The 25,935-nt window shown below is 45.3% G+C and overlaps 1 protein-coding gene across 1 annotated transcript; it reads left to right on the top strand.

Annotated features, from left to right (window-relative positions):
- LOC309603545 (E3 ubiquitin-protein ligase RBBP6-like) lies at nucleotides 1–22,564 on the top strand (the record flags this gene model as incomplete). The annotated part of the gene is made up of 18 exons (XM_082338365.1): nucleotides 1–166; nucleotides 2,680–2,779; nucleotides 4,464–4,502; nucleotides 5,167–5,203; nucleotides 6,653–6,697; nucleotides 9,069–9,157; nucleotides 9,276–9,372; nucleotides 10,151–10,290; nucleotides 11,204–11,376; nucleotides 12,720–12,823; nucleotides 13,272–13,537; nucleotides 15,278–15,374; nucleotides 15,455–15,533; nucleotides 15,627–15,684; nucleotides 16,789–17,154; nucleotides 17,380–17,481; nucleotides 18,180–19,913; nucleotides 21,001–22,564. 18 exons carry the CDS (start codon nucleotides 1–3, stop codon nucleotides 22,562–22,564), a joined length of 5,256 nt encoding a protein of 1,751 aa, XP_082194491.1.
- Between the last annotated feature and the right edge of the window lie 3,371 nt (nucleotides 22,565–25,935).

The following is a 25,935-nucleotide window of genomic DNA, read 5'->3' as shown; positions in this document are numbered from 1 at the left end:
ATGTCGTGCATCCACTATAAGTTCTTTTCCAAGCTGAACTACGATACAGTCACCTTCAATGGGCTCCACATCTCCCTGTGCGACCTGAAGCGCCAGATCATGGGCCGCGAGAAGCTGAAGGCGGCCAACTGTGACCTGCAGATCTCCAACGCCCAGACCCAAGAAGGTGGGTGGGGGTGGTGGGCACGGGGTGGGACGCGATAACGGGATTCGGCCACAGTCGGTAGCTGTGACTTGTGCTGGGGGCCCGACAGAGCTGTTGTTTTGTCGTCGCTGTCCTGACAGCTACCTTCAGGGCTGTGTTTTAGACACGTTTTTTAGCTTTAGTCCTTTCCGATTAAAAAAAAAAAAAAAAATTAACTTTTTAGTCTACGTGGTTTGACTTCACGTGTAACAAAATTTCCTCACCAAAATGCATTCAATTAATTGAGGCAAAGGAAAAGTAAATGTATGAAAGCCAACTGGCCCCAGGTCCCTTCCCACAACGAGCTCAGCAATGTCCTCTGCTGTATGCAAACACTCTTCCACAAATTCTCTGACTGCTGGCTGAGCCAGTAGGATCCTTCAAGCACCAAATACCAATATGGGCCATGATAAGTGTCCTACACAAATAAAGCCTTTACTTCACCAAGCTATTGTCACTCCTCAGGTGATCCATTTAAATGTGGACTGATTGACTTGGAAGGTGAATTCATTTTTATAGCAGTCTGTCATTAGATGGCTGGAGCTCTCTTCAGTGTGCACTTCACAAGTGGATTGAAAACAAGCACGTACCTGTCTCTCTCCAGATACATGCACGGATAGTCGCTTCAGAAGGCAGATGTCAATGCTTCTCCTCTAACGGTCAATGAATTGTCACAAGATACTAAAAGAGGTCTTATTCCTCTTTCTGCGTCGTACACCCGTTGTGCGTGTTCAAATTGACCGCTGCAGGCTTGCATGATTTGTGAATCAAAGCATTGGTTGCTGTCCTCATATATACAGTCTCTTTCTAGGAGAGGTGCTGCCGCTTGCAATCTTCTGCAGAACCCCCGCAATCCTCAGTTGGGCACAGGCGTAGCAAACCCCTGCCTTTTTGTGGAGCCACTGTTGCTTATCACGTATCTCTGAAATCGAAATCCGGTGGTTTGTGATCTGGAGCAGGAAGAATATTCTGCACGGCTTCGTTCAGCAGCTCAAAACCTTGAAGCTTGGGGCTTCGAGAAGTGCAGCTGGCATGAGCTCCCCGTTCTTTGTCTGGGCCTCAGTACTGTCGGAGGTCCTGCTCCATCGAAACATCCCAGGGCAGGCCTTTCTTGACAGGGGGCTGCGCAATGGTTAGATTTTCCTTTTGCGAAGAGCTCTAGGGGTTGGTTTCAGGATATGGGCCTTCTGGAAAAGCTTCTGGTTTTGTCAATGGTAGTCCTTTCTAGGACTAAGACACTGAAAAATGGAGCGTAAATTGTGAAATATTCCTATTTTGTATGTGATCACTGAGCAAAACCACCCTGACAGAGCTTGGCTGGGTATGCAGCATCTTTGGGTTTCAGACCATCGTCCTGATTTAGTCTGTGAAGGTAAGGGCTTTTGATATTGAAAACTGTAGGCAGATTACAGGGAATGGCTGCTGAGAGTGCTTTAACATATTTAGTCATATCCAGCTTGTGGAAGTGCAATATCAAAACCATTCTCATGGAGAGATCTTTGCATTTTAAGCTGTCTCAGTCCAAGTGTCTCAGGCAGGTGGTTTTTTGTTGGGGCCTTGTGTAAAGGTCAGGCGGCTTTCCTCCTCTTCAGCAGACTGACATGGTGTGAGCCAAGGCAGAGCATGGGTAGCTTCAGGCACACGCTGTTTTCGAGAGGCTTTCCGAGGCTGCCTTCCTAAGGAATTTCCTTTGAGTCTCTCTGCTCTGCAAAAAGTGAATGGAAAGTATTCACATTCCTTTGGTTCATTCAAACGAGATGAGTAGCTGAAGAGGGGAGATACCGCGTTGGAGCCCATTCTGCCCTGCTTGTGAAAGCAAGCTCAAAACCCACCCAACATTTCTGTGATCCAGATTCTAGAACTGCCAGCCCCGTTTCCATTTCAGTGTAACGAGCAGCTGAGAAGTGTGGCTGTTGATGGATGAAGCTCCAAGAAACAGGCAGCGAGGGCAGGCTCTCTTCTGTGTTCTGTCCGTCCTGAGCACCAGCAGCGTAGCTGAAGCGTTTTTAGTGAACGGCTACTGAAGCAATGGCGCAGAGTTTCCAGGCTTTAGCGCAGTGCCTGTTTTGCTGCAGGGCAAGCTGGTCAGGCTTCAGAATCTGGTTTATGCAGGTGAGACTTTGCTGCTGTTTGTTTTTCTTCAAAGACCTCCTGGGTTTGGAGCCCAACAGCAGCAAAAGCCACTTCAGCTAGGTCAGGAAAGAACCTCATGCATTAGCAGAGCCTCCTTTAGTGACCCTTGGGACCATTTTGCTGTTGGCATTCCAACTATTTTAAAAAAATGAACAAGATGGTGCTGCTTGTGTTTGATTATCAGACCTGAAGATTTCTTGAACTGTACTGTTAGTGTGTTGAGATGATAAAAGCGCGATGTTACACATCAAATTTTGCTTTGACATCTGTGAGGGGGTTCTCTGAAGTGCTGTGTAATTAGCTATTAATACACATTCTTAGGAAGTGACTAATGTTTTTGTCTGTATTTATGTTGTTGGCAGAATACACCGATGATAACGCCCTCATTCCTAAGAACTCCTCGGTCATCGTTCGAAGAATCCCTGTTGCAGGAGTTAAAGCTGCCAGCAAACCATACGTGATGTAAGTATCCGTAAAGCATTGCATTCTTTGTTGGGGGTTTCAGTGTGTTAACTTTTTTATTGCTCGTAGTTTACAGAGGCATTCCGATTGGATCATTCTTGTGAAAGCTGCTGTTAGTTTTTGTTGTAATGGGGTAAATTTTAATCTATCTGTCCCAAAGCAGACTTACCTTTTCAGACCTGCTGGGCCATGGGGTTTAACCTCCAACGGTGGTAACTTTTAAGATGGTTTCATTGGGTTTGTTCTTGGGGTTGATTCTTCTGAGAGCCAAGTTGTGGATCCTGTTTCCTCTACACGGAGAGATTCCTTATTCTATGTGTTTGCTTTGATGGCTTTTATAGTACAGACAGATAGGCATTGTAGTGTAAACTTGTAATTTGTTCCCATCTCCGAAGATTCTGCTTCTCAGGGTTTGACTCTTCCTTGCATTTGGGGGAGGGGGGGGGGAGGGATATGGCAGCTCTTCTTACCCCCCAAATCTGGGGCTTTTGCACGCTAGCTCTAGAGGACAGACCAAGGGTTGCCAGCTGGCGAACCATGCAAACAAGAAGTTCCATTCAGAAGTGATTCTTAGTAGTTTCCTAAAGACAATGTCCGTTTCAGGCAAGAGAAAAACAACAATATCCTAAAGTATATTGCCTTTTGTGCGAGTACGATGAAGGAATGGATAATCCTTTCCAAACTTGAAACTCAGTAAGCCGTTTAGCACAGTACCAAATGTTACTAGTTATCCTTCTAAGTCTGTTTTTACCCTAAGGTGATACCGGTGCCCCAGGTTTTAGTTCTGTATTCCTAAGATTTACGGAGGACAGAGAACCGGGCATATTGATTAAAATGACAGCCCTTCGAATGCAATCCCGACTACAGGATTATTGCTGTCATTTATGTATTCATGCAGTCCAGTTCTATATTAGCTCCACTGGCATTGTTTGGAGGGTCCTCTTTGCCAGCCTACTTAAAGATACGCCTCTCCACCACAATTAGTTGCTATTATTAGCTTGGGGTTCTGCCACGTCTTTCTAATGTTGGTTCTCAGTAAATAAACTGATGAGTTACAGCGTGTCTTGAACCAACAGTACAGGAGCATCCTGGGACCCAGGAAGCCTTTGCAAGCAAAAACCCCTGAATTTATGTGGCTCTGCATGTAAACTTTGGGCGTATTACTGCCGTGGTTGTTACAGTGCTTTCAGGCGCTGCCTGGTAATTCTGGACGCCACAGCGTTGTGCTTATAAACACGGCCTTGTGTTGGGGGTTAATTTCAACGCGTATGCTTAGCGCCGTCTTGTCAATGCATCCTCCGTTTCGGGTTGGATGGCACCCTCTCCTGGTATTGTAATGCTGCCCTGAAAGGAGAGGAGAGATGCTGCTAGCATCAAAGACCAAATAAATGCCTGCATGTGGGGATGAGGAAAGAATGGCCCTCTCTATTTGTACCTAAATTCCACTGCAGCCTTTGAATTGCCTCTGCTCATGGCACACTTTGGAGGACGTATGAATTGTTTGCTAACGCTATCAGCGGTTGCATGTCTGATCCATGATGAGTAGCATGCAGGGACAGATCAATGAGTGTGTGGAATCTCAGCGAGTGTTCAAATGTAATAAATATTTCCTAAACTATTGTAACATTTTCAAGATTATCTTAATGCAAATTCTGGCAATCAAGACCTTTTTCTTTTGTCGCAGGACTCCTAAGTCGCACAAAGCCCCAGGAACTGCTTTCAGGTGACCTTTCTATTACTATTTTGAGTCAATATAGCATACGTAACACATTTAATATTTTGGCACTTTCATAGCTAAATATGGCAGATACCTGAGCACAGGGCTTGGGCTTCCACAAAGAAACCCTGTTCTAAAGACTCTGCTGCTGACGGTTTTGGTATTTCTTTGTCCGACGGCTGATTTTTTTAACGTACGTGCACTTGCACTTCAAAGTGTCTAGACTGTCCCTGTTCTTTCTTAGAAACTGAAGTGCTGTATCTGGTGCCTATTTGTAACGCTGGGGGCACCCACATTGGCTAAAGTGACCTTCGTGTTTTGATGGCTGATTATGGAAGAACACAGACCTGTAGTACAGACTTTGTATTTTTGATACTTCCATAGCAGAGACAAAATACCTGAGGGCTTGCTCTTGCACTGCTGTGTTCTATAGCTGTAAGCCTTAGAGTAATTTGTGACAAAGTAGAAACGTGATTTGGGGATTTTTTTTTAGTTGCACTGCATGTACCAAGGGAGAACAGTTTGTGTATATGAATAAATTTCCACATGTACGAGACTATCAGGACATAATGTTTTGATATTCAGGTTTTATAACCGGTTTTCACTACTTTACGTTGGGTACAAGTGCTTTATTTGAAGTTCTGATCACCTTTATTTCTTCTTCTAGAAGAAGTCGAACTGAGCCAGCGAGTGGCACATCAAGAGCAGTATGTAAAACACAATCTCACGCTTTTTTCTACACACTGCCCTTAATTCTAAACAACGCAGTTTTGTAGTAGTTTTCCAAACATGAACTTAATATCTTTTCCAGTACAACATAGCATATGTTGTAAATACAATGTCTTTGATTGGGCATAGTAAAAACTGAGTAATGCCATTATTTGCACAGCTCTGATGTGAACGTTGGTATTTGTGCCCAGTAATGCGTTGTATTTCGTACTGAGTCTGCTAGAACATTTCCTGAATGACTTTGTGTTGTACAGAGGACGCGTGATCGGTTTTAGATCATGTAGGTTCAGGGTTTGCACAGCTGAACGTGGTGCCGTGTTCTCCATCTGGCTGCCTAGAGCTGGCAAGATGTATGTTTGTACAGCTTGTCGTGTGCTTTTTGTTTCTTTCGGGAATAAAGCACTGGAAAGCTTGCCAATTGTTGTTGAAGAGTAAAGCAGCAAAATTGAAATGAGTTAAGAGTTTTTTTAAAAAGCATGCACAAAAGCTTACACTTTGAATATTTCTTCATTGTCTTGTCTTATGTTAGCTATCATTCTCCACTTCCACATTGGCGCTCTTGCCCTAATGTTACTACGCCCAAAGCAGGAAAGTGGATCCTTTTTGACTTCGATTACTGTTTCAGTAACAGCAAGGATCTCTAGTTGGTGTTTGTCCTTCGAGGCTGCAGAAATGCAGAGAGTCATGGCCGTTGTTTTAGCACCGTCAGGCACAACTGTGATCCTTCCTGGCTGAATTTTTAGTTTGGCCAAGCTCTCGGTCACCTTTATTTCAATAATTTGAGCAGTTGATTTTTGTCTAGACAAAGTGGTGGTTACTTGTATGGCTGATGTTTTGGATTGGTGTTCTTATTTGGGTTTGGTGGGGGACGGTGAATATTCTTAAACTGGTGGACAGGAGGGGCAGAGTTCATGTTTCAGGGCATATACGCCCGTGCTTTATTTTGACGGGCAACTGTACTGTGTCCATAAACCCAAACCGTGTGCATTTCTAAACGACGAGACGTTAACTGCTTAATTTACAAACTACACTGAAAAGAAGTCTCCTGTCGTGATGCTTCCTTCTCAAACAAACTCAAGTATTTTTTTAAGTCCTTTTGAGCTGACAATTGACAGCTTCCTTACCCTTTCAGCTTTTAAGCAGTTGTGAACATTGGACAGGGGTCCTTCTCTGCGATATTCTGGAGCAGCGAGTTGATCGCAAGCGGGTTTGGTTCTTTTAGTTTCTTCTCATTAACCACATAGGCACTCTTAAGCTGTCATAGGCTTGGACTTTGTTTTGAGCAGATACAGATTGCACTAGGTTAGAAATGCCTCTTTGAGTGACACTCAGAGGACATAGCGCAGGCTCTCAGGCTACAGCAAAGGTTAACTATTGCTGTGTTTTGATTGTAGAACTTGAATCTGTGTTTCATTTTTTGTGAACAGATTGATGACTCTTCCGCATCTATTTCTCTGGGCCAGCTTGCTAAGGTATGTACATATTCTTGTCAAATACTTAAAAAAAAAAAAGTGTTAGCTTCATATTTTTCAGTCCTATACCGTGATCTGTAGCTGGATGACTGTTGTAATGTGAACACAACTTTAATTTAATTCTTAGCAATTTAAAGTTTTTATTTTAACTTTAAAACGTGTGTATATTTTGGTACTATCCTGTAAAGAGGAGCTGCCCGTTTGGGAAGATCGAAGGGGAGTACCTTCTCAGCCTCAACATAATGTTGCAGTATTACTCATCTGCAAGACACAAAGCAGCAGCACTTCGGAAGCCGTTTACCGTTTTTCCTATGTTTTGTTAATTTTGCGTTGGAAACTAACACACTTTTTACAGAAGAATTTAATTGGCTGTAAGTTATGGCCATTTCAAGGGGGTTTGCAACAGCCAAAATAGAAGCGCTTCTGGAACACGGACAATTGCATGGCTATTTTTGAATTTCTAGTCCTTATAGTTCTAGATGCATTCTGTGGATGCTGCACAATTTCATCAGTTGTAGCGTATCTACAGTGGACACCACGGTCTAATTTGTTTGAATGCAGACTGTGTAAATTGTGTCAGTGTACCTAACTGTCGAGAGGAACATGCCGATGCGCATGTGTGGCATATTAGCAGATGTGCCCTTCTGAAACGGTTGTAACGCCCTGTTTTGCTATGGAGCTGCTTGCTGGTTTTGCTCAGCCAGGTGTCACTTTGTCGGGGAAAGCACTAGTGATGGCCCTTTGTGACAGGCGTAGTGCTAGCCAATTGAATTCCTAGTCTGCAAAGTTACAAAGATTAGAGAAGGCAGGGCTTAATGCACAGGAGCTGGTCCTTTCTTCTGAAAATAAAGGCTGGAGTTCATTGCCGAGAAAGAGAAATCTCTCCCCACGGGTAACTTCTTCCCTCTCTTCCTGCAGAAATTAAATTGTGTACACTGGGGGGAAGGAAACATAAATTTGTTTGGAAGGCAGCCACCAAAAGAAATTGGTCTCCATTGGTGCTGTCTCTGAACGTGTCCTTGGTTCTGTAAACTCCTGTGAAGTTTTACTCTGAAATGTGAAAACCTGTCCAAGTAGGGCACACATTGAAGCTTTTGAGAAAATTTAAGTATTTCAGAAAAATACAGGAACATAGCATAAAGCAGCTCAAAACTGTTACTTGCTCTGACCTCTTCAGTGCAGACTGGCTTAGCATGGAGGCAATGTGTTAGCAGGTTTCTGTTTTATTATTCCCATGTATGAAATGCTATGTTTGAATTTTGGTCTGTTCCTAGTAAGGTTTTGTGGGTTTTGGGTGTGTTTTGTGAACCGTTTGGGTTCAAACAAACGAGTCAAGTATCTGTAAAGTTTTCTATAAACATTAATGATTTCATAGATGTCGATCTGCATTATGTGACTGTGGAGAAAAAGCTGTGTATATGAAACAACCATTTAAGAGAATGTTGAACCTGGCTGGTTGCTTTTGGGAGTGAATGCATCTAAAAACAAAAGCAGGAGTGGTTGACCTGCATGATCAGTGCCTGAAGGTCCAGATCATTTACAGTCACTCCCTCAGGCCCTGCTTGTATCTGGGCTGGTGTGTAATAAAAACATTGGAACAAACACGACTTAAAAAAAAATCAGCTACCTTCAGTAATTCTGGATAAGGTTTCTATTACGATTTGTATGTTAAAAGGACACAGTCAACTGGAAAAACCGGCAGGTTTTGCTTGCTGCAGTTAAATCGCTGATATGAAGAGGGTAGCGGGGGGGAACGTGCAGCTGGGACTGCCTACAGCACATCGTGGTCAAATTTCCACTGACAAGAATCTTTTGTCTTGCTGAGGGATTATCAAAAGCTTGATTCCTTTTAATGCTTCTGTGTCTGAAGCTGAATTTCAGCCAGCAAGACCCACTTCCCCGACTCTTGTGTGTCCTTTTACTGCTGCGAAATGTAAATAATGGTACTTGCCTGCATCTTTCTCAATTAAACGTCCAGTGGCTATCTTCTGCTTCAAATAGTCTGGGGCTTAAAAATCCGTTTAAAAGTGCTGGATAGTATGATTTTTCCTACACAGAGCTTCAGTCCACTTGGAAGCACATTGGATTGGTTACAGGAGTCTTTGTGTGAGGTACAAAGAGAGCCCAAGGTTTGGAGTGCCCAAGAAGGCTCTTTTCAAGTAGGTTCCCAGGCCCATAAACCCCCTGCCGTGGCCTAAGGACTCCCCAGAGCATCTTCAGCACGGCTCTGTTTTCTGTCAGCGGCTGTTTTCATGCAACCTCAGCCCGCGTTGTGCTGCTCTTTGCAGGATCGGGGGAGTGGTGGTGTCTTTGGCCGTGTGGGCTGAAATGTGTTTCTAATGTGTGTGTCAAATAATTGCCTGTTGAACAGACTGCCAATCTGGCTGAGGCCAATGCCTCTGAAGAAGATAAAATCAAGGCTATGATGACACAGTCCTGCCATGAGTATCATCCAATCAAGTAAGTGTTGATAACGTCCAATCTGTTCTTTGAAGATGATGGAAAAATCGTAGAGATGTTTGTTTTAACAAGAGAGACGCACGCATAGCTTTTTCTTTTTTTCCCCAAAACCTTTTAGTTACACGAAGAAACCCTTGGGTCTGCTTCCACCATCATATACCTGCTTCCGTTGCGGACAACCTGGCCACTATATAAAGAACTGCCCAACAAATGGGGTAAGGTTGAGGGGGACTTCTGGTGTTACTTGGGGGTTCATTTTATTACCTTGGCAGTTACCTAACAGCTACATGACTGCTCATCTTCGGAATTGTTTCTCTGGGGGTGAAGCCCTTCAAAATTCAAGGGAAAGCTGGAGTTGTAAATGTAAACTTTTATTTTTTCCAGGTCATAGACATTCAATATGTCCATAGATCGTTCTCTGTGAACTTTCATGCATATTTTTAGATATTCCAATATCATTGGAAATGTTTCTGGTTTTAACTCTTTTTAACAACAGTTCACAGTTTTTAGTATTTCGTATAAACCCAAGCTCCTTTCTGTTGACCCCACCCGCTGAATATTTGCCTGTTTTAATGACACAAGCCTCTGGGTGAGTATGCATGCCATTTACCGTTGTATATGCGTGAGGTATGAACTGAACCTTCATATACAGTTCCTCAGTGCCTGGTTCAGAGCACTGAACTGAGCTCGCCCTGGGAATTGCGCTTTGGAGGAGGAGCGGGTTGGTGTCTCTTCTGAGCGGAGGGCAGGCTAAGGGATATTTCACCCTTAAGGAACCTGAAGTTAAGCCCAAGAGTGTCGACGGCGTTCAAAACACTGCTCAAGCCTTGGAACACCCTGGCTATATTCATTTAGGAAAATAAGTATTTTAGTTAAGCAACCCTTCTGTTAAGGAAAAGGAGAGGATTAAAGGCTTTTGCTGCTTAGAATAATCATGGACATTTCATTTTAAGTGTGGGTCTTAAGATGAGCTATGTTTGCCTTTCTTAACAGGGCAAAAATGTTGAGTCTGTTCCCAGAATTAAAAGGAGCACGGGAATTCCACGGAGTTTCCTGATAGAGGTGAAAGATCCCAATACAAAGGGTGCTATGCTAACCAGCACTGGGAAGTATGCCATACCAGCTATTAATGCGTAAGTAGGGAATTCATTGGACCGACCCAAAAGCGAATGAGAGAAACTGTGCGTAAATGTCTGAGTGGCCAGGCGACCAAATCGGCCAGCCTCTGTAATTGCAGGGGAGGAAGCATTGTCGTTGTATCTGAACCTTAAAATCTGTGATACTTTCTAAGATTAAAATAGGGTGGCCCTACTGCTCATGGCCCTGGAAGCTGGTTAAACTAGTGCTGTGCTAAGAATCTGTATTTCTGCAAAATATTTCAGTAGTGTTGACAGTGGGAGTTGTTCTCTCTGAAAGCTCGTTTTGCTGCTGGTTTATGTTTCAAAGGCTTCTTGCAAAATGTAACCCATCGCCGTTGGACTGAGATTTCCTCCCCCTCTGACTTTTATCCAAGCTCACGTGTGAAACAGGCTGAAGTTTCCCTGTTGCTCTGAACTCAGAAAATCCAGCCGTGGGCTGACAAGAGGGGCTGTTACGAAATGCACTTGGTAGCACTTCTGCTTTTCTGTCGTGGATCTCCTTTTGTAGAAGCTGGAACATAGACTGCCCTTATTTATAAAATGGAATTACTCGGAGACTCACTTCATCCTGAGCCTGCAATTTACCTTTACCCCCTGGCAAAGGAGAGGTGGGATTCCTTGCACCCGATTTCTAGCTGTCAAAACATTATTGTTGTAGTCGGAGCCAATTTCTTAGTTGATCCAATGAATGGGAGAGTTCTGCAGAAGGAAAATTGTTCCCCCCTCCCTCTTCTGGTCTTGTGGCTATAGAAAAGCAGTTTAAACGAGATGCCTACGTCTTCGAAGGCTAGTGTGGAGCGAGGAGAATTCCATCTCTTGTCTTCCTTTGATAAAATCCTACGCTTGGAAAAGTTTTCCTTTCCTCGTCTTTCACTTTTTTCTTTTTCCTTCCCCCCCCCGCCTCCAGGGAAGCTTATGCCAGAGGCAAGAAGGAAAAGCCACCCTTTTTACCCGAGGAGCCGTCCTCCCCCTCCTCCTCCCATGATCCCGTTCCAGAGGAGCTGCTGTGTCTCCTTTGTAAAGATACAATGACTGATGCCGTGGTTATTCCCTGCTGTAGAAACAGTTACTGTGACGAATGTAAGTGTTACTCCCAGGTTTGTTAATCCCCAACATCAAACTGATCTTCTGAAAGCAGACATAGGAGATAACGGCATTACTTTGTCACCAGTTCGATTTAAGACTGAAGTATGGCCTGACTAGGAAAGGACTCTCCTTGTAGAAAGGAAAAAAAAAGGCAGAAAGCTTTTTCCCCTTTTTATGTATCTCATTAAATCTCTTTACACGCGTGTCGTGGTTTAACTCCAGCCGGCAACTAAGCACCACCCAGCCGCTCGCTCGCTCCCCCGCAGTGGGATGGGGAGAGAATCGGAAGGGTAAAAGCGAGAAAGCTGGTGGGTTGAGATAAAGACAGTTTAACAGGTGAAGCAAAAGCCGCGCGCACAAGCAAAGCAACACAAGGAATTCATTCCCTCCTTCCCATGGGCAGGGAGGTGTTCAGCCATCCCCAGGACAGCAGGGCTCCATCACGCGTAACCGTTACCTGGGAAGACAAACGCCATCACTCCCAACATCCCCCCCTTCCTTCTTCTTCCCCCAGCTCTATATGCTGCGCATGACGCCATACGGTGTGGGATAGCCCTTGGCTCAGCTGGGGTCAGCTGTCCCGGCTGTGTCTCCTTCACACTTCTTCTGCCCCCCCGGCCTCCTTGCTGGTGGGGCGGTGTGAGAAGCAGAAAAGGCCTTGACTCTGTGGAAGCACCGCTCAGCCCTAAGGAAACCATCCCCGTGTTACCAACCCTGTTTCCAGCACAAATCCAAACCATAGCCCCCCACTAGCTACTATGAAGAAAATTAACTCTGTCCCCGCCCAGACCAGCACAATACGGAAGGACGAGTATGAGAAGAGTGCGTAATTGTGCAGGAGATTCCAGAATTAGATAGTGACTGCATTTATTTGTCCACAGCCCTTTCTCTCATACAAAATTATATAGCCAGCTCTGGTGATTTGGTGTGGTCTGCAACAAACGGATAGTCAGGCATTTAATCCGCCGCCTTCTCCACCGGAGGGTTGGTTAAAACCTTCAGAACTCAAACCTCCTAATGTGTTGAAATGTGTTTTCTTCATTAACCTTGAGGTTAGTGACTTCTCACTGTACTAGCCAGCGGAAAGAAGATCAGTCGGAACATCAAGGCACAACCTCCTGTACATCTTCAGGTGTTGCATGAGTGCAGTATCAAACCGTATAGTTATTTGCTGCAGACTGGAAATTTTTTACACTGTTGAACATTGATCGCTCCGTGCTCTCAATTCAAGACCATATTCACCCATTAACCACACACTTGTGTTTAGAATTGATTAGAGCCCAAAAATACTCCTTAGTTTGGCTAAAAGCTGTTTTGATGATTCTGATGATTCACAGGTATTAGAACAGCGTTACTGGACTCTGAGGAACACAGATGCCCCACATGTCATCAAACAGACGTTTCTCCTGACGCTTTAGTCGCCAACAAGTCCCTACGCCAGGTAACACGATGACTTTCACGTAAACTGTTGGTAAGGAAAAGTCTATTTTCCAAAAGCTGAAAGGGAAGAAGATATTCATTTACCTCTCCTTAAGCAAGGCTAAATGGAGTAAGGCTCAATTTACTTTTCAAATACGTTATCTGTTGTTACAGAAGCTTACAACTCTTTAGAGACAATCTGGCAAATTCAGGTCACCCTTTTGTTTAACAGGCTTGTCTCACTTTCAAATTCAGTGCCAACGCTGGAGTACTTTAAATACGGCTGCTCTGAGTTGCAAGTCATGAATATCAGTGTTCAGTGTGATGTATCCATACATCTGTATGTTGATTCATTTTAGGACTGATAGCATTTACAGGAATACACAAGGAGTTTTACTCCGTGCAGGCTTTTCTTCGTCTGTCTGCTGAAGTTTCGTATTAACTTTTTGTAAATGCTTTCCTGCCTCTAGGCTGTGAACAACTTCAGAAATGGGACTGGCTACGCAAAAGGGCTCCATAAGCAGGTTCAGCAGCAACAGCAGCAGCAGCCGCCACCGCCACCGCCTCCACCACCACTCCTGAGGCAAACAACAGCCCGCAACCTGCAGCCTCTGCTCTGGCCAACAATTTCCAGCCAGCGGGATCCGCTCATGAGTCCACTGGCTTCTCTGGCTTCTCCTTCTGTTGCTGCTCTGTCATCGTTGGCCCCTGCTGAAAAGCCAGGTGGACCTTTTCGGTAAGGAAATCTGTAGATCAACACGAATATAAAAGGCACCAAGGTGCTGAAGTTAGATTGTTTCTCTTGAGCTTCTCAGCTAGCGATTTCTATAGCATTAGTGACAGTTCCAGAGAACTGTGGCCGTTCTGGGTTTGGGTTTTACTTTGAATGAGGACACTTGAATAATTTGGAAGCGTGCCTCATGCAAGAATTTTCTCCAAAGTATTTTGGTTTGCTTCTCTTACAAGTCATTCAGTACGCGTTGACCCTGAAAGAGGAACTTTTTTCCCCCAGGAGCCCTTTGAGTTTAAGCGGCTAGCAATTCCTAAAGTAAGCATTTGGTTATGTCAGAGCTTCTGGAGTGCATTCATTTCTCTTTAGTACTGAGGAAATAATCGTTTCCTGAAAAGCGAAAAAGCCCAATGAGAGGTAAAACTGACCAGGTGTTTCACATCACTTTTTTCTTCAGTATTTCTATCATCAGTATTATAAGTCAGAGTCATTCTCAGTAATGCCGTGTAGTCAGCACCGCACGCAGATTTGGATAATAAACATTGAAACACTGTAAATTTGAAGTCTTTACAAACATTTACCAACAAAGTCCTAGTAGGCAACCCAGTGAAGCGGTAGGAAAATACATGGAAAATCTGTACTGTTGTTGAGGGCTTCTGTCCTTTCACTTTTATGCCTGGAATGCAAAGAGCCACTCTGTCCAGAAGACTGTCAGGCGCAGCTGTACCGTTGACTACAAAGGTCACAAGTCAAAAGAACCTCTAAGGCAGCCACTGAGCCAGCACATAAACGTTTCCCAAGAGAATTTCAGTTCTTGCATCTTCCACAACTGAGAGTCAGTGTCTGGGCTATACGTACTCCAATCCTTTTATGTGCAGCCAGCTTACTAAAATATTTTTCCGGTGAGCCCTGGCAGCCAAGAGGGCAAACTGCATCCTGGGATGCATCAAAGGCAGGGGAAGCAGCCAGTGAAAAGAGGTCATTATCCTGCTGTATTCAGCGTTGCTGCGGCCTCCCCTTGAACACGGTGTGCAGTTCTGGGCCCCACAACTGAAGAAGGAGGTGAAGGTCCTTGAGTGCGTCGAGAGGAGGGCAACAGAGCTGGTGAAAGGGCTGGGAGGAATGTCCTCTGAGGAGCGGCTGAGGACTCTGCCTTTGTCCAGTTTGGAGAAGAGGAGGCGGAGGGGCCACCTCATTGCTCTCTGCAGCTTCCTGCAGAGGGGACGTGGAGAGGGAGGTGCTGATCTCTTCTCGGTGGGATGCAGTGATAGGACACGTGGGAATGGCTCCAAGCTGTGCCAGGGGAGGCTTAGACTGGACATGAGGAAGCATTTCTTTACCGAGAGGTTGTTCAAACCCTGGAACGGGCTTCCTGGAGAGGTGGTCGATGCCCCAAGCCTGTCAGTGTTGGAGAGGGATTTGGACAATGCCCTTAATCCCATGCTTTAACTTGGTCAGCCCTGAATTGGTCAGGCAGTCAGAGCAGATGATCGTTGTGAGTCCCTTCCAACTGAAATAGTCTAGTCTATTCTGTTCTATTTCTCCTTAAATGCCACTAGTCCAAACAGACTTCTCGTCAGTGCTTCATTTGGAATCGGCCAACTTCCCATTTGTACATCTGGAGAAGATTATTTTTTCATTTTTTTCCCCATTTACTATAGTCAGCCTTTTCTCACTTGGGACTTTGTATTTCAAGTAGCACTTCAAAACACTGTTTGAATAATAAAAATTTGGGTTCTTTTGTAGTGATGCCGGTACTGTTCTACCTCCTGCTGCGCTGGTGAGTGCTGCTGGGCTTTCTAAATCTTCCTTTCAGTCAATCGGCAGTTTGGTGGAAGAGAAGGTAAATTTTATTTCAACATATGCAGTGCTGCTTGTATTTTAGCAGAGCTTCTTTTCCAACTGTTTGCGTTTATTCACAAGGGCTGTCGGGTTCCTGTAGTAAGACAACCAGCGTTACCAAGTCTTCTGGGCCCCCAAGGACACTCAATACACACAACTGGTAAGCAACTATAACTTGAGAAGTTCTTTTCAAAACTTATCTTCAGATCAACTGAATGGGATTTTTTTCTTTTTCCTCTCTCCACGCCAAAAGGTCATCCCAGGAGAGCCAGCGCAGTTCGCTCAGCAGCTGGCAGACCAGGCTGGGAGCTGTAAGTATGCTACAGAAATTCAATATATTCCTACTTGTAACCCGTTAAACGAGACCATAACACGTAGCTTATACAGCAAATAATAATTTAGTAGCTTAAAGCTGATTTAGAATGAAATAAGTGTGCACAGATAGTTGTGGAGAATACAAGTGGTAATTCGTTTTTAAATGGCTTCATTTGAATTGGCTGGAAACCATAATTACATATAAAATTGAAATATCATTAAAGGGTGAGGTGGAAAGCCACCCTTCTGATCACTGGCTGAATAGGGCTGGAGAAATTGATTTCCCCATAGAAATCAGCCTCCAACGTTCTTTTTTACCAACTTAGTTGATACTGAGTGAGCAAAGCATTGGATAGTCAACGCTGTGTTGTGTTATTTTATAAAAATTTTGAATGTCTTCAATTCAGTCCTCTCAAATAGCCAAGCTGCTTTCTCTCAGTTGGAGAGAGAGAGAGGAGTCTGTTTTCTCTATTATTGCAGTGTCAAGTTAGTCCTTCCTTTTGGTACATATTTGTTATAGATAGATTGTAAGGGGGCATTGTGTTCATACTATGCTAAAGATAAATAAAAACAAACCCCAGGATCCATCCCACAGATTGTCTAAAATCTCAAATTCAGTAAGCGAGAAAATAACAATTTGGGGACAAAAGCAGGCCAAACACACCCTCATGAGGCAACAACATAGGAGGCTTATGTGGAAGAAGTTAAAAGAAGTTTGAGAGAAGATGAGTTAATATTTGTGCAGTGCTTTGAAGATCAGAAGTGTGAAGTATTGACCATATCAAGGAGTGGCAGAGGAGCGGTGGGCACTTGGCCCAGGGGAGATGGGAGTCTCTTTTAAGCACGGGCAGCCTCCATCCACAGGCGCAAAGCTGAGTATAAGGAGAGAAGACTGAGGGAACCGCTGGGGCTGGGGATGTGGAAGGCGAGTCTGAGGATCAAGAAATGAGGGCAGTCTCAAATGAACAGACAGCAGGGAGAGAAATGCTTAAGTTGAGAACAAGAAGTGCTCGCCACCGTGCTCCCGCTTCCTTCGCCTTCCTCTTTAAAATGGGGGCAGAGTGTAACAAACAGTGACACATGTTTTTGGGTTTCTTTAGAAGTTCAAATCGAGGACGCCCGCCTAGTGAACGTACCCAAAGGACTCAGGCCCCAGCACTGCCACCATCAATCGCCATCTTTGTGCCTGTGCCTCCACCTCCCTTGCATCCTCCACCACCCCATGCCCTTCCTCTCCCACCGCGGGTACCACCGCCCCAGTTGCCTCCTCAGTTTCCCCCTGGTCAGCCTCCAGCTGCTGGGTGCACTGCCCCCCCTCCAGGATATCCCCCCGCTCCTGCCAACAGGTCGCCAGCTTGGGTACCAGCAGCAGGACCAACGGCTCCTTCAAATACCATCCCAACGACACAAGCACCTCCTTTACCTAGGGAGGAGTTTTACAGAGAACAACAGAGACCTAAAGAGGAGTAAGTATTTGGCTCCATGCAAAAGTAAACCCAGACAAATGTCATTCTAAAGCTTTCCCTGAAACTTCTAGGCATTCTAAACTGGCTTTGCTTAACTAGGATGTTCACCTTTTGCATTTGCATGCAGTAGACATTTTCTCCTATCGGCCAGGGTTTCTTTCTTGATGTCTTTTTGTAAGAAAGGTCAAACTATCCTTGTAAGAAAGGTCAAACTTCTTTTAACAGGGAGAAGAAAAAGTCCAAATGTGATGAGCTTACAAAGGATTTTGGTAAAGAACTGATGGAATATAAAAAGATTCAAAAGGAGCGTAGGCGTTTGTTTTCCAGGTAACTGCTTTACACGTCCGTAATGGAGAAGCGGGTTGTCTAGAAGAATCAGGAGGAGTTCGCCTCCACCTCTCCATCGTCAGATGGATTGGATGAGTCAAGGGATCAGCAGCGACAGGAGTAAATAGTCCTGGGTGTAAGATTGCAGTACAAGTCTTTTGCATCCTGTACAAATTGCCAAACCAGTAGTGAAGATGAAGAGACTAAGCTGGCATTTTAAAATGGAGCTTTGCCGTCTTCAGGCTAAATCGTGTTTTCTTGGTGTTTGATACTGCACTCTAGCCATTAAGACTTGCACTTTTTGCATCTTACTGCAACAAAAATGATTTGCACTGCAGGTAGTTGTTGAGTAGTGAAAAATGTGTGCGTTCATGTACCAGTAGAGGCCAGTATACCCCGCCTTAGATCAATCAATAGCTGTGGTAGTTAATGTCATAGAAGTGGGTGGAAATAGGCTTCCCCTTCCTGTATGTTGGTACACTAACAATGCAGCAGCTGTTCTGTCTCGTAAGCAGAAACTTTTACATACGATCAAGTCCTTCAGTTTGCAGTAGCAGTATGTCAGCAGCTGAAAGAAGCTTCGGCATTAGCCTGTGGAGAGGAAAAGAAACCCAAACCAAATTTGGGAGGAAAAAAACTGGGGAGAGCGACTGTTTTGAGTTAACTTCACTTTTTTTGTGTTTTGTGTTTTTTTTAAGGTCCAAGTCTCCCTATAGTGCTTCATCTTACTCGAGAAGTTCATACACCTACTCCAAGTCAAGATCAGGTTCTTCCCGCTCTCGCTCCTACTCTCGATCCTTTAGTCGTTCCCATTCTCGTTCCTGCTCACGATCCCCACGGTATTCAAGAAGAGGCAAAGGGAAGAGTCATAAATATCGTTCTAGGTCAAGGTCACGGGGTTATCACCATTCAAGGCTAAGAAGATACCGTTCACGATCAAGGTCTCCAGTGTTTAGAGGCCACTCTCCCACTACACGGACCGTACCTCGAGGGGAAGGAGGAAGGGAGTATTTTAACAGATACAGAGAAGTTCCTCCACATGATATGAAAGCTTGCTATGGCAGATCTGTTGACTTGAGAGATCCATTTGAAAAGGAAAGATACAGAGAATGGGAAAGGAACTCTAGAGAATGGTATGAAAAGTTTCACAAGAGCTTTGCTGTTGGCCCTCAACCTCCACCTCCAGTAAACAGGGGCAACTTTTCTCCAGATAGGTTTGGTCCGCCTGGGACCAGACGAGAGAATTTGCCACAGGCTTGGGGACGTAGGGAGGATTATCCTGGTGGGCAGAGCCACAGAAATCGCAATACAGCTGGAAATTACCCTGAAAAACCTTCTGGAAGAGAGCACCGTGACATCCGAGATGCTACAAAATGCAAAGAGAAGGAGGGGGAAGATCCACTGGGAGATGGCAAAGGAAATAAAGATAAAAACCCCCAGAAGAGAAGAAAAGGGGATGAGAATGAAGGCTTTCCCAAAGCTGAGCTGTTAGACGGTGCGAGGAAAGCCAAAGAGCCAGTTCCAGCCGCAGATGTTAAAATGGACTCTCTGTTCATGCTCCCAAGAAGAGATGATGCCACCCCTGTGAGAGATGAGCCTATGGAAGCAGATTCTCTTGCTTTCAAACCGGTATCTGCAAAGGCGAAAAAAGAGAAGGAGAAGCCAAAAGCAAAAATTGACAAGACCAAGCGGAAAGCAGAAGTGGCTGTTCTGCCTAAGAACGACAGCATAATAAAATCAGCTAAAGCTTCCCAAGAGGAGGTGGACACCGATCGTGAAGAATCTCCTCGAATGGAACCTGCTGTGAAAAAAGTGAAGGAGGAGTTGCCAAAGACAGACAGTGTTAAAACCTCTTCCTCTCAAAAGGCTGAGAAGGCTCTTGGTTCCCCACGGAAAGCTCACCCCAAAGTTACAAAAGATCACCCAGAAACCAGAGCAGCCAACGAGGAAACGGCAAAGAAAGACCATCGAAAAGAAACCAAGTCGGAGAAGCCCTCCAACAAAGAGGGCAAGTCAAAAACACCTGCTGAAAAAAGCAACCCCTCTGATGCAAAACCTGAACAAAGAAAACGAAAAGTAGATGAAAAGGTTGCTGAAGAACATGAAGCGACTTCCCTAAAGGCCTCTAAAGCAGAAGCTGCTGACTCGAAAAGACCACCAAAGGGGAAGACTGAGCCTGATGGTGAAAAAGGAGAGCAAACTCCAGAAGAGGATAAACCTGCTTTTCTTAACAACCCCGCCAAAAAGATTAAACTGAACCAAGAAACTGGCAAAAAGGTTGTGAGTGGAGAAAATGTGCTACCTGCAGAAGAACCTGGTGAGAAAGCTGAGCCGAACAGCAGCAAAGTTAAGCAAGAAAAAGCAAAGGGAAAAGTAAGAAGCAAAGGAACGGCAGCTGATGGATCTAGTGCAACTCTGGTACATTGCACCAGGTACCTCATCTTTTCTTTTCCTATTCTTTCTTTCCTCCCTCCCCCCTGCAAACAAATGTAAAAGTCTGTATGGTGACTAATGAAAGGAACAGCTAAATCTGTGCTAAATGAGTGAATAATCTGTGATCTTTCCTGCTAAGCTGTACTTGGGTCAGAATCAAATTTTGTGAAAGAAAACAAGCAGTCTGTACTGCCCAGACAGCTCATAAGGTTAATTCATTGATGACGTCTTTCACCCTTACTTCTGGGACTTTTTTCCCCCCTTCTTATTCATTATATGTTGACTCTCTGAGGAGTCCCCTCGAGGTCTTCCTTCAGATCCAGCTTACTGCTAAAGGCAAGGATAACAGACATGTCTCTACCATGCAATATGTTGCCTTTGAAAAATTGCAAGGTGCTGTAATGATCTACTTTTGTCAGGGTGAGATGAAACGATACCTTGCAGAAATAGCAGCTTGGTTGCCAATATCTTGTACTGATTTGAGCTTTGAGCACAGTGCCGTGTTGACACAGCTACACTGCTTCCAGCTCAGTGCCAACTTCTTTGAAAGAGTGAATCTAGTGTGAAGCTGTTATTACGTACATTTCAGCATGTAAAGAAGCAGGACAGCGCAAACTCAAACCATTTAAGACGTCACTGGAGACTTAAGATAGTGTCTTGATATTCTAAACAGTTTTTAAAACGTACATTTTTTCTGAAGAAGAACACTGGGACATGGGAATAAAACTGTGGTTGTGTATACCTCTCCCTCATTGCTTGCTTAGATGTCGAAACAAGAATGTATAGCTAATTTATCTACCATTGGTAGAAGCAGGACATGAAGGAATTACCAGGTCAGACAGTCCCCAATCTGATAATCTCGTGTCTTTGTTAATTAAATGTAGAGTAGGAAGGTACTAAATTAATTGATTGCTCGTAGTCTTAGCTAGTGGACTCATCCTTTCTCTCGTCTGTTCCCTTAATTGAACATCTTTTGAAAAAATACGCAAGATTTAGAATGGAAACACAAGCTGTTTTCTAAACTGTTACAAAAGATGGCGGTGCGTATATCTCACCCACGATTAATGTCAGCTTTTTCCCTCTTAGCACTAGTTCTACTGGAGGAAGCCCCATTAGAAAGACTGAAGAAAAGCCAGACACAAAACAAACTGTCATTAAGACCATGGAGGAGTATAATAATGATATCACAGCCCCTGAGAAAGACATCCTTATTATCATCCAGGTCCCTCAGTCAAAGTGGGAGAAGGATGACTTTGAGTCTGAAGAGGAAGACATTCAATCTACCCAGGTGCCCGCAACCGTAGGAAAACCTGCTAATGTTATACAAAATGCGAGTGCTAAGCCACCAAACCCTGTAAAACAGAGTGAGAAAGAGACGGAGCCTTTGAAGGAAAGACAGAAAACTACAAAAGAGGTGAGTTATGAAAGCTCCCAGCATGACGCAAAAAGTTCAAAAAGTTCGATGTCAAATGAAAAAGGAAAAACCAAAGACCGGGATCATTCTTTGTCAGACAAAGACACCTCTGAGAAGAGAAAGAGCAGTGTTCAGCAAGAAGACGACCCCTCAGAACGTGCAACCGAGCAAGGAGATGGAAAAAGTATTTCCCAATCTTCCAAAGACCGCAGATTTTCAGAGAAGCCTGATACTGGCCATGGATCGGCTGCTAAAGACTTTACTCCTAAGCAAGACAAAAATTCTGACCGTGATGGCAACAGAGATTATTCGAGTTCCAAGCGTAGAGATGAAAAGAGTGAATTAGCAAGGGGAAGAGAGTCCCCTTCTCAAAACAGAGAATCTACGTCAGTCCAGGAGAGTAAGCCGAGAGACGAACGACCAGAGCTGTCCGAAAAGTGCACTGGAGACGCCAACAGGAGCAGCTGCAGCCCTCCGCCTGAGCAGCAGCAGTCTGATCACAAAGCTGCTCACGATTCCAAGCGCACATTGGAGGAACCCAAACCTCTAGATATAAACGCAGGAGAAGAGAAAGAGAAGCACGTACCAGAAGTAAAGAGCAATGAAGAGAAAGAGCCAGGTGGTAATAAGGCACCTTGGAGAGAGGAATCGCCAGATGTAAAACATGAGAAAGAGAACGTGACTGGACAAAACAATAAAAGTGTTGCCCAGCCTAAGCCTCAGGTAAGCAGCTCCTCGCCGCTCTCTTCTGATCGAACGCGAGACACTGATGAGGCTGCATTTGTACCAGACTGCAATGAAAGTGAGAGTAAGGTATCTGCAAAAGGTGAGGAAGCGGCAGGGAAAACTCATGACGACCCAAAGGAAAAGGCTGTTGATAAGGTGAAAGAGGATACAGCAGCACCTGCTGCAGGTGACCAGCCTGAAGCAAGGCGAAGTCAAAGGCAAAGCAGTCCCAGTGTTAGGCGCAGCCGTAGCCAAAGCCCTTCTGAGAGTCAGACTGGAGGCCACAGGAGCAGTGCCAGCTCAGGAGAGAGGCAAGACAGCAAGAAAAAGAACAAGAAAAAAAAGAAGAAGAAGGACAAGAAGCAGAAGAAACAGAAGAAGCAGAAGAAACACATTGGAAATGAAACGGAATTGGAAAAGAGCCACAAACACAAGCACAAGAAGAACAAATGGAAGAAGAGCAAAGACAAGGAGCAAGATGACCAAAAAGTGAAATCTGTCCCTACATAGAATGACAGATAATGAAAAAAGACTTAAATCCCAAGTCATCTGTATTAAACTTTGTTAAAATGTGAACGAGTTCAAGCATTGCAAATGATGCCATGAAAGACCCTGCGTTGCACTTAAAAAATTGCCGCTGGATTGTTTGATTTTTACATCGGAGCTTTAAAAAGCGAACATTTTGTACAGAATTGTGAGTTGTGACCACGCAACATGAAAGGCGTTGCTGGGGCCTCTTATTTTTAACCACCGTTAATTAGTCTGGCTGGAGTTTTCTGTCCTGAAAATTTTCACAGTTGAATTTTCTTTTAATTGCCTGGCAGAAGCAGCTGGTATCAGTTATAAAATAGCAGCAGAATGATTTGCAGAATACATTGCAGCCTTGTTATGTCACTTCTTGATTACAATAAAATGTTTTCAGTAAACTACCCGGTGTGATGAGCTTTTCAGTGATAGCTGAACATCAGCAGAGCAAAGCCTAGTGACAGAAAAAAGCCACCAGTAAAAGCTTGCTGGTAGCTGACATGTATGAAAAATAACGTCCACGGGTTTAATTTTGCAAAGAGCGGTAGGACTTTCAGTCTTCTGAACGGATGCCATGTGGGGAGGCGCTGCCGAGAGGTAAGCCAGCAAAGGGGAAAAGAATTGGAAGGTATTTACATATTTGTATGCAAAACACTTTCCTTCCAAGAGGAAAACCCCAGCCAAGTTTTCTGAAATGCAGCCAGAAACGGAGAGCTAAACCAGCCAAGACTGAATTAACCGAATGAACCACTCAAGGGTGCCTTCAAGTTAGGGGTCCAGCTTCGAGCTGGGTGTCCAGCTCCAACCCACCCCTGACCCCGAGGTGTCACCAAGAGTCTGCAGACCTCAAGGAGAGCAACGGGGCTGGACCAGGCTGTGAAGCCTGGGCTGCTCCGATCCTGGCAAGGGGATCGATGCGGCCTGCAGCCCAGGCAAATCCTGCCCGTCCGTGATGGGTGTGCTCAGCCCCTTGACCAGACTGCCCGTGGTTTGGGGCAGGCTCTGGAAGAGGGAAAGGCCTGAGCCATGGCCAGGCTGTGAACTCCTCTCGTTTCAATCTGATCATCGAGTCCAACCATCAACCTGTCACTGCCAAGTCCACCACTAAACCATGCCCTCGAGCACCACGTCTACCCGTCTTTTAAATACCTCCAGGGATGGAGACTCAACCACTTTTACCAACGACAGATCTTTGGTAAGTGACTGATATCGTGCATAACCTTGTAGTACGGTAACTTTGATTTTGTCTTGGTAACTTTAATTGCAGGCTGAATTGATGCTAATCAAACATTACATAAACTTGGCATGTACAATCCTTTAGACACAAACTGTTGACCAAGTCTGAGACTAGGTTTGGACCCATCTGCACCTAGTCTCCTCTCTGAGGAAGGAGTTTAGAAAGCAAGGGGGTCCACTCTGAACCTCGTGACTCTACGGGAGGGTCCTCCTTACCCTTTTGTGTCCCCGGTCTCTCTGTGAATCAGTCTAACTCGAGTGTAACTCAGTTTTCCTTTGTAGGATTCTTCCATGCAGTAATTAATAGAGTGAACCTCGCCATCGAACTTTGTTAAGTCAAAGTTTTACAACATCATATGAAAACCACTTTTGCTATTACCTTTGATGGTGATTCCTTAAGCGATCTAAATCACTCTTTTGCGACAAACTGGCGTAGTTGGCAGGATCCTAAATCAGGATTCGCGACACGGTCCCAGCCACCCAAATCTGCCTACCCATCCTCCCCGCTGCCCAAGGGCCCTCTCCCCTCCAGCGACTGCCAGGGTGCTGGCCCTCTCACGGCTCATGAGCAATGTGCTCCTCCGCAAGTCCCGCACGCGCTCCAGGAGCACCACCACCACTCACGCTCGTCCTACCACCACTATCAGTCTGCAGGCTGAAAGTCAATCACAAGCAGAATCAGCATCTGCACCTGACTTCCAACATGAGGAAAGGGCAGCCAAGATCTCTTGGGACATCATGCCTGCCTTGAACACAAATTCAGCACACGCCGGTTCCTGACACCTGCATACCAGCGTCTGCACAAAGCAGCTCTGACCAGTAATGGTACAACGGGGGCAGCAGCTGCCCCTGGGACTCAGCTTGAACCACAGCTGGTAGCAGATGCTGTGCTGGACCATCTCTGTGGCTCACCACCCCACGCAAGGCGTGAAATCGAGCGTCACTGCGGTGAGGCTCTGATTGATCCCTTCCTGCTGTGCAGGCTACAGCACGTCCATACACGAATCTAAAACCTCAGCTGCCCAAGTCATAAGGTCAGAGGGAAATACACCAACCAGGTGCTGCTTGCTCCAAGTCTTTCAGGATTTCCTTTGCACCTTCCGGTATCTTTTGGGAATACTTCCCTATTTGAGCTTTAGGCTTTCCTCTTTGAGGACGTTAACAGAAAGTATGAAGGCCAATTTCACATTAATAAACTATTGAAAAGGAGTGCTTACTCGGTAAAATCAATAAAGACGGACTACTCACCCTTGGGATGCCAGCTGGGATCCAGCCCTGGATCCATCCGAGGAGCTGGAAAAGCCCATCCTGTGGCCATGTCTACAACCAAACACCCACGAGAAGTTACCATCACATGCCCTGATCTGTACCATCATAACTGAATAGCAGAACATACAAGGGGATCACGGAATGACACGGCACACGCGCGCAGCTCTGTATTCTCACACCTGCAGAGGCGCCTGGCTGACTTTGGACTTCCAGCTGGCAGCTCTCAAAGGCAGTAAAAAGCCACGACGTACCCACGCGACCTGCCTGCGGGTCAGCCCTGGCACCCAGCCGGGAAGCTGGATAACCACTGCCTGCAGCCACGTCTGGAAACGAGCACAGGACAGAGCAGCGCCCCTGAAATATTTCAATATACTTCTTCAGATCGGAATGACAGTGAATGCAATTCAAACACAGGGCTACTCGAGAGCAATCCTCTCTCCCTTCCACTCGGGAGCATCTTGCAAACATTTCCTGGGTGCCTGCAGTGGCCACTAACCAGGCATGGAGCTGTCGGAGAAAGGACTCCCTGGAGCTCACGCCAGCTCTCAACTCAACCCCAAGGCGCCTGCTGGCTTTGCAGCGGGCACTGGAACCAGTGCAGGGGCGGAGCAGCTGGCAAAGACAGCTTTGCAAGGCAGAGCGCCCCGGGGTACATCACTGAGCCGCACCCATTCCCTCTCTGCTCTTCTGCATGCCCAAGCAGCAGCCAAGAAAGCAGTAAGCTAATTTTCACATGAACAGAAAATTAAAATGTAAACGCTCATTCGTTCAAGGGCCTCACCTGTGGGATCGCCCTGAGGCTCACGGACAGGCTCAAGTCGGGAATTCAAGTAGCCGCTGCCTACAGGGAC

This window comes from Platalea leucorodia (genome assembly GCF_965183815.1).
Source record: "Platalea leucorodia genome assembly, contig: HAP1_HAP1_SCAFFOLD_124, whole genome shotgun sequence".
Taxonomy (NCBI): Eukaryota; Metazoa; Chordata; class Aves; order Pelecaniformes; family Threskiornithidae; genus Platalea; species Platalea leucorodia.
Note: the sequence above shows the minus strand (reverse complement) of the source record. Positions and strands in the feature narration are given on the sequence as shown.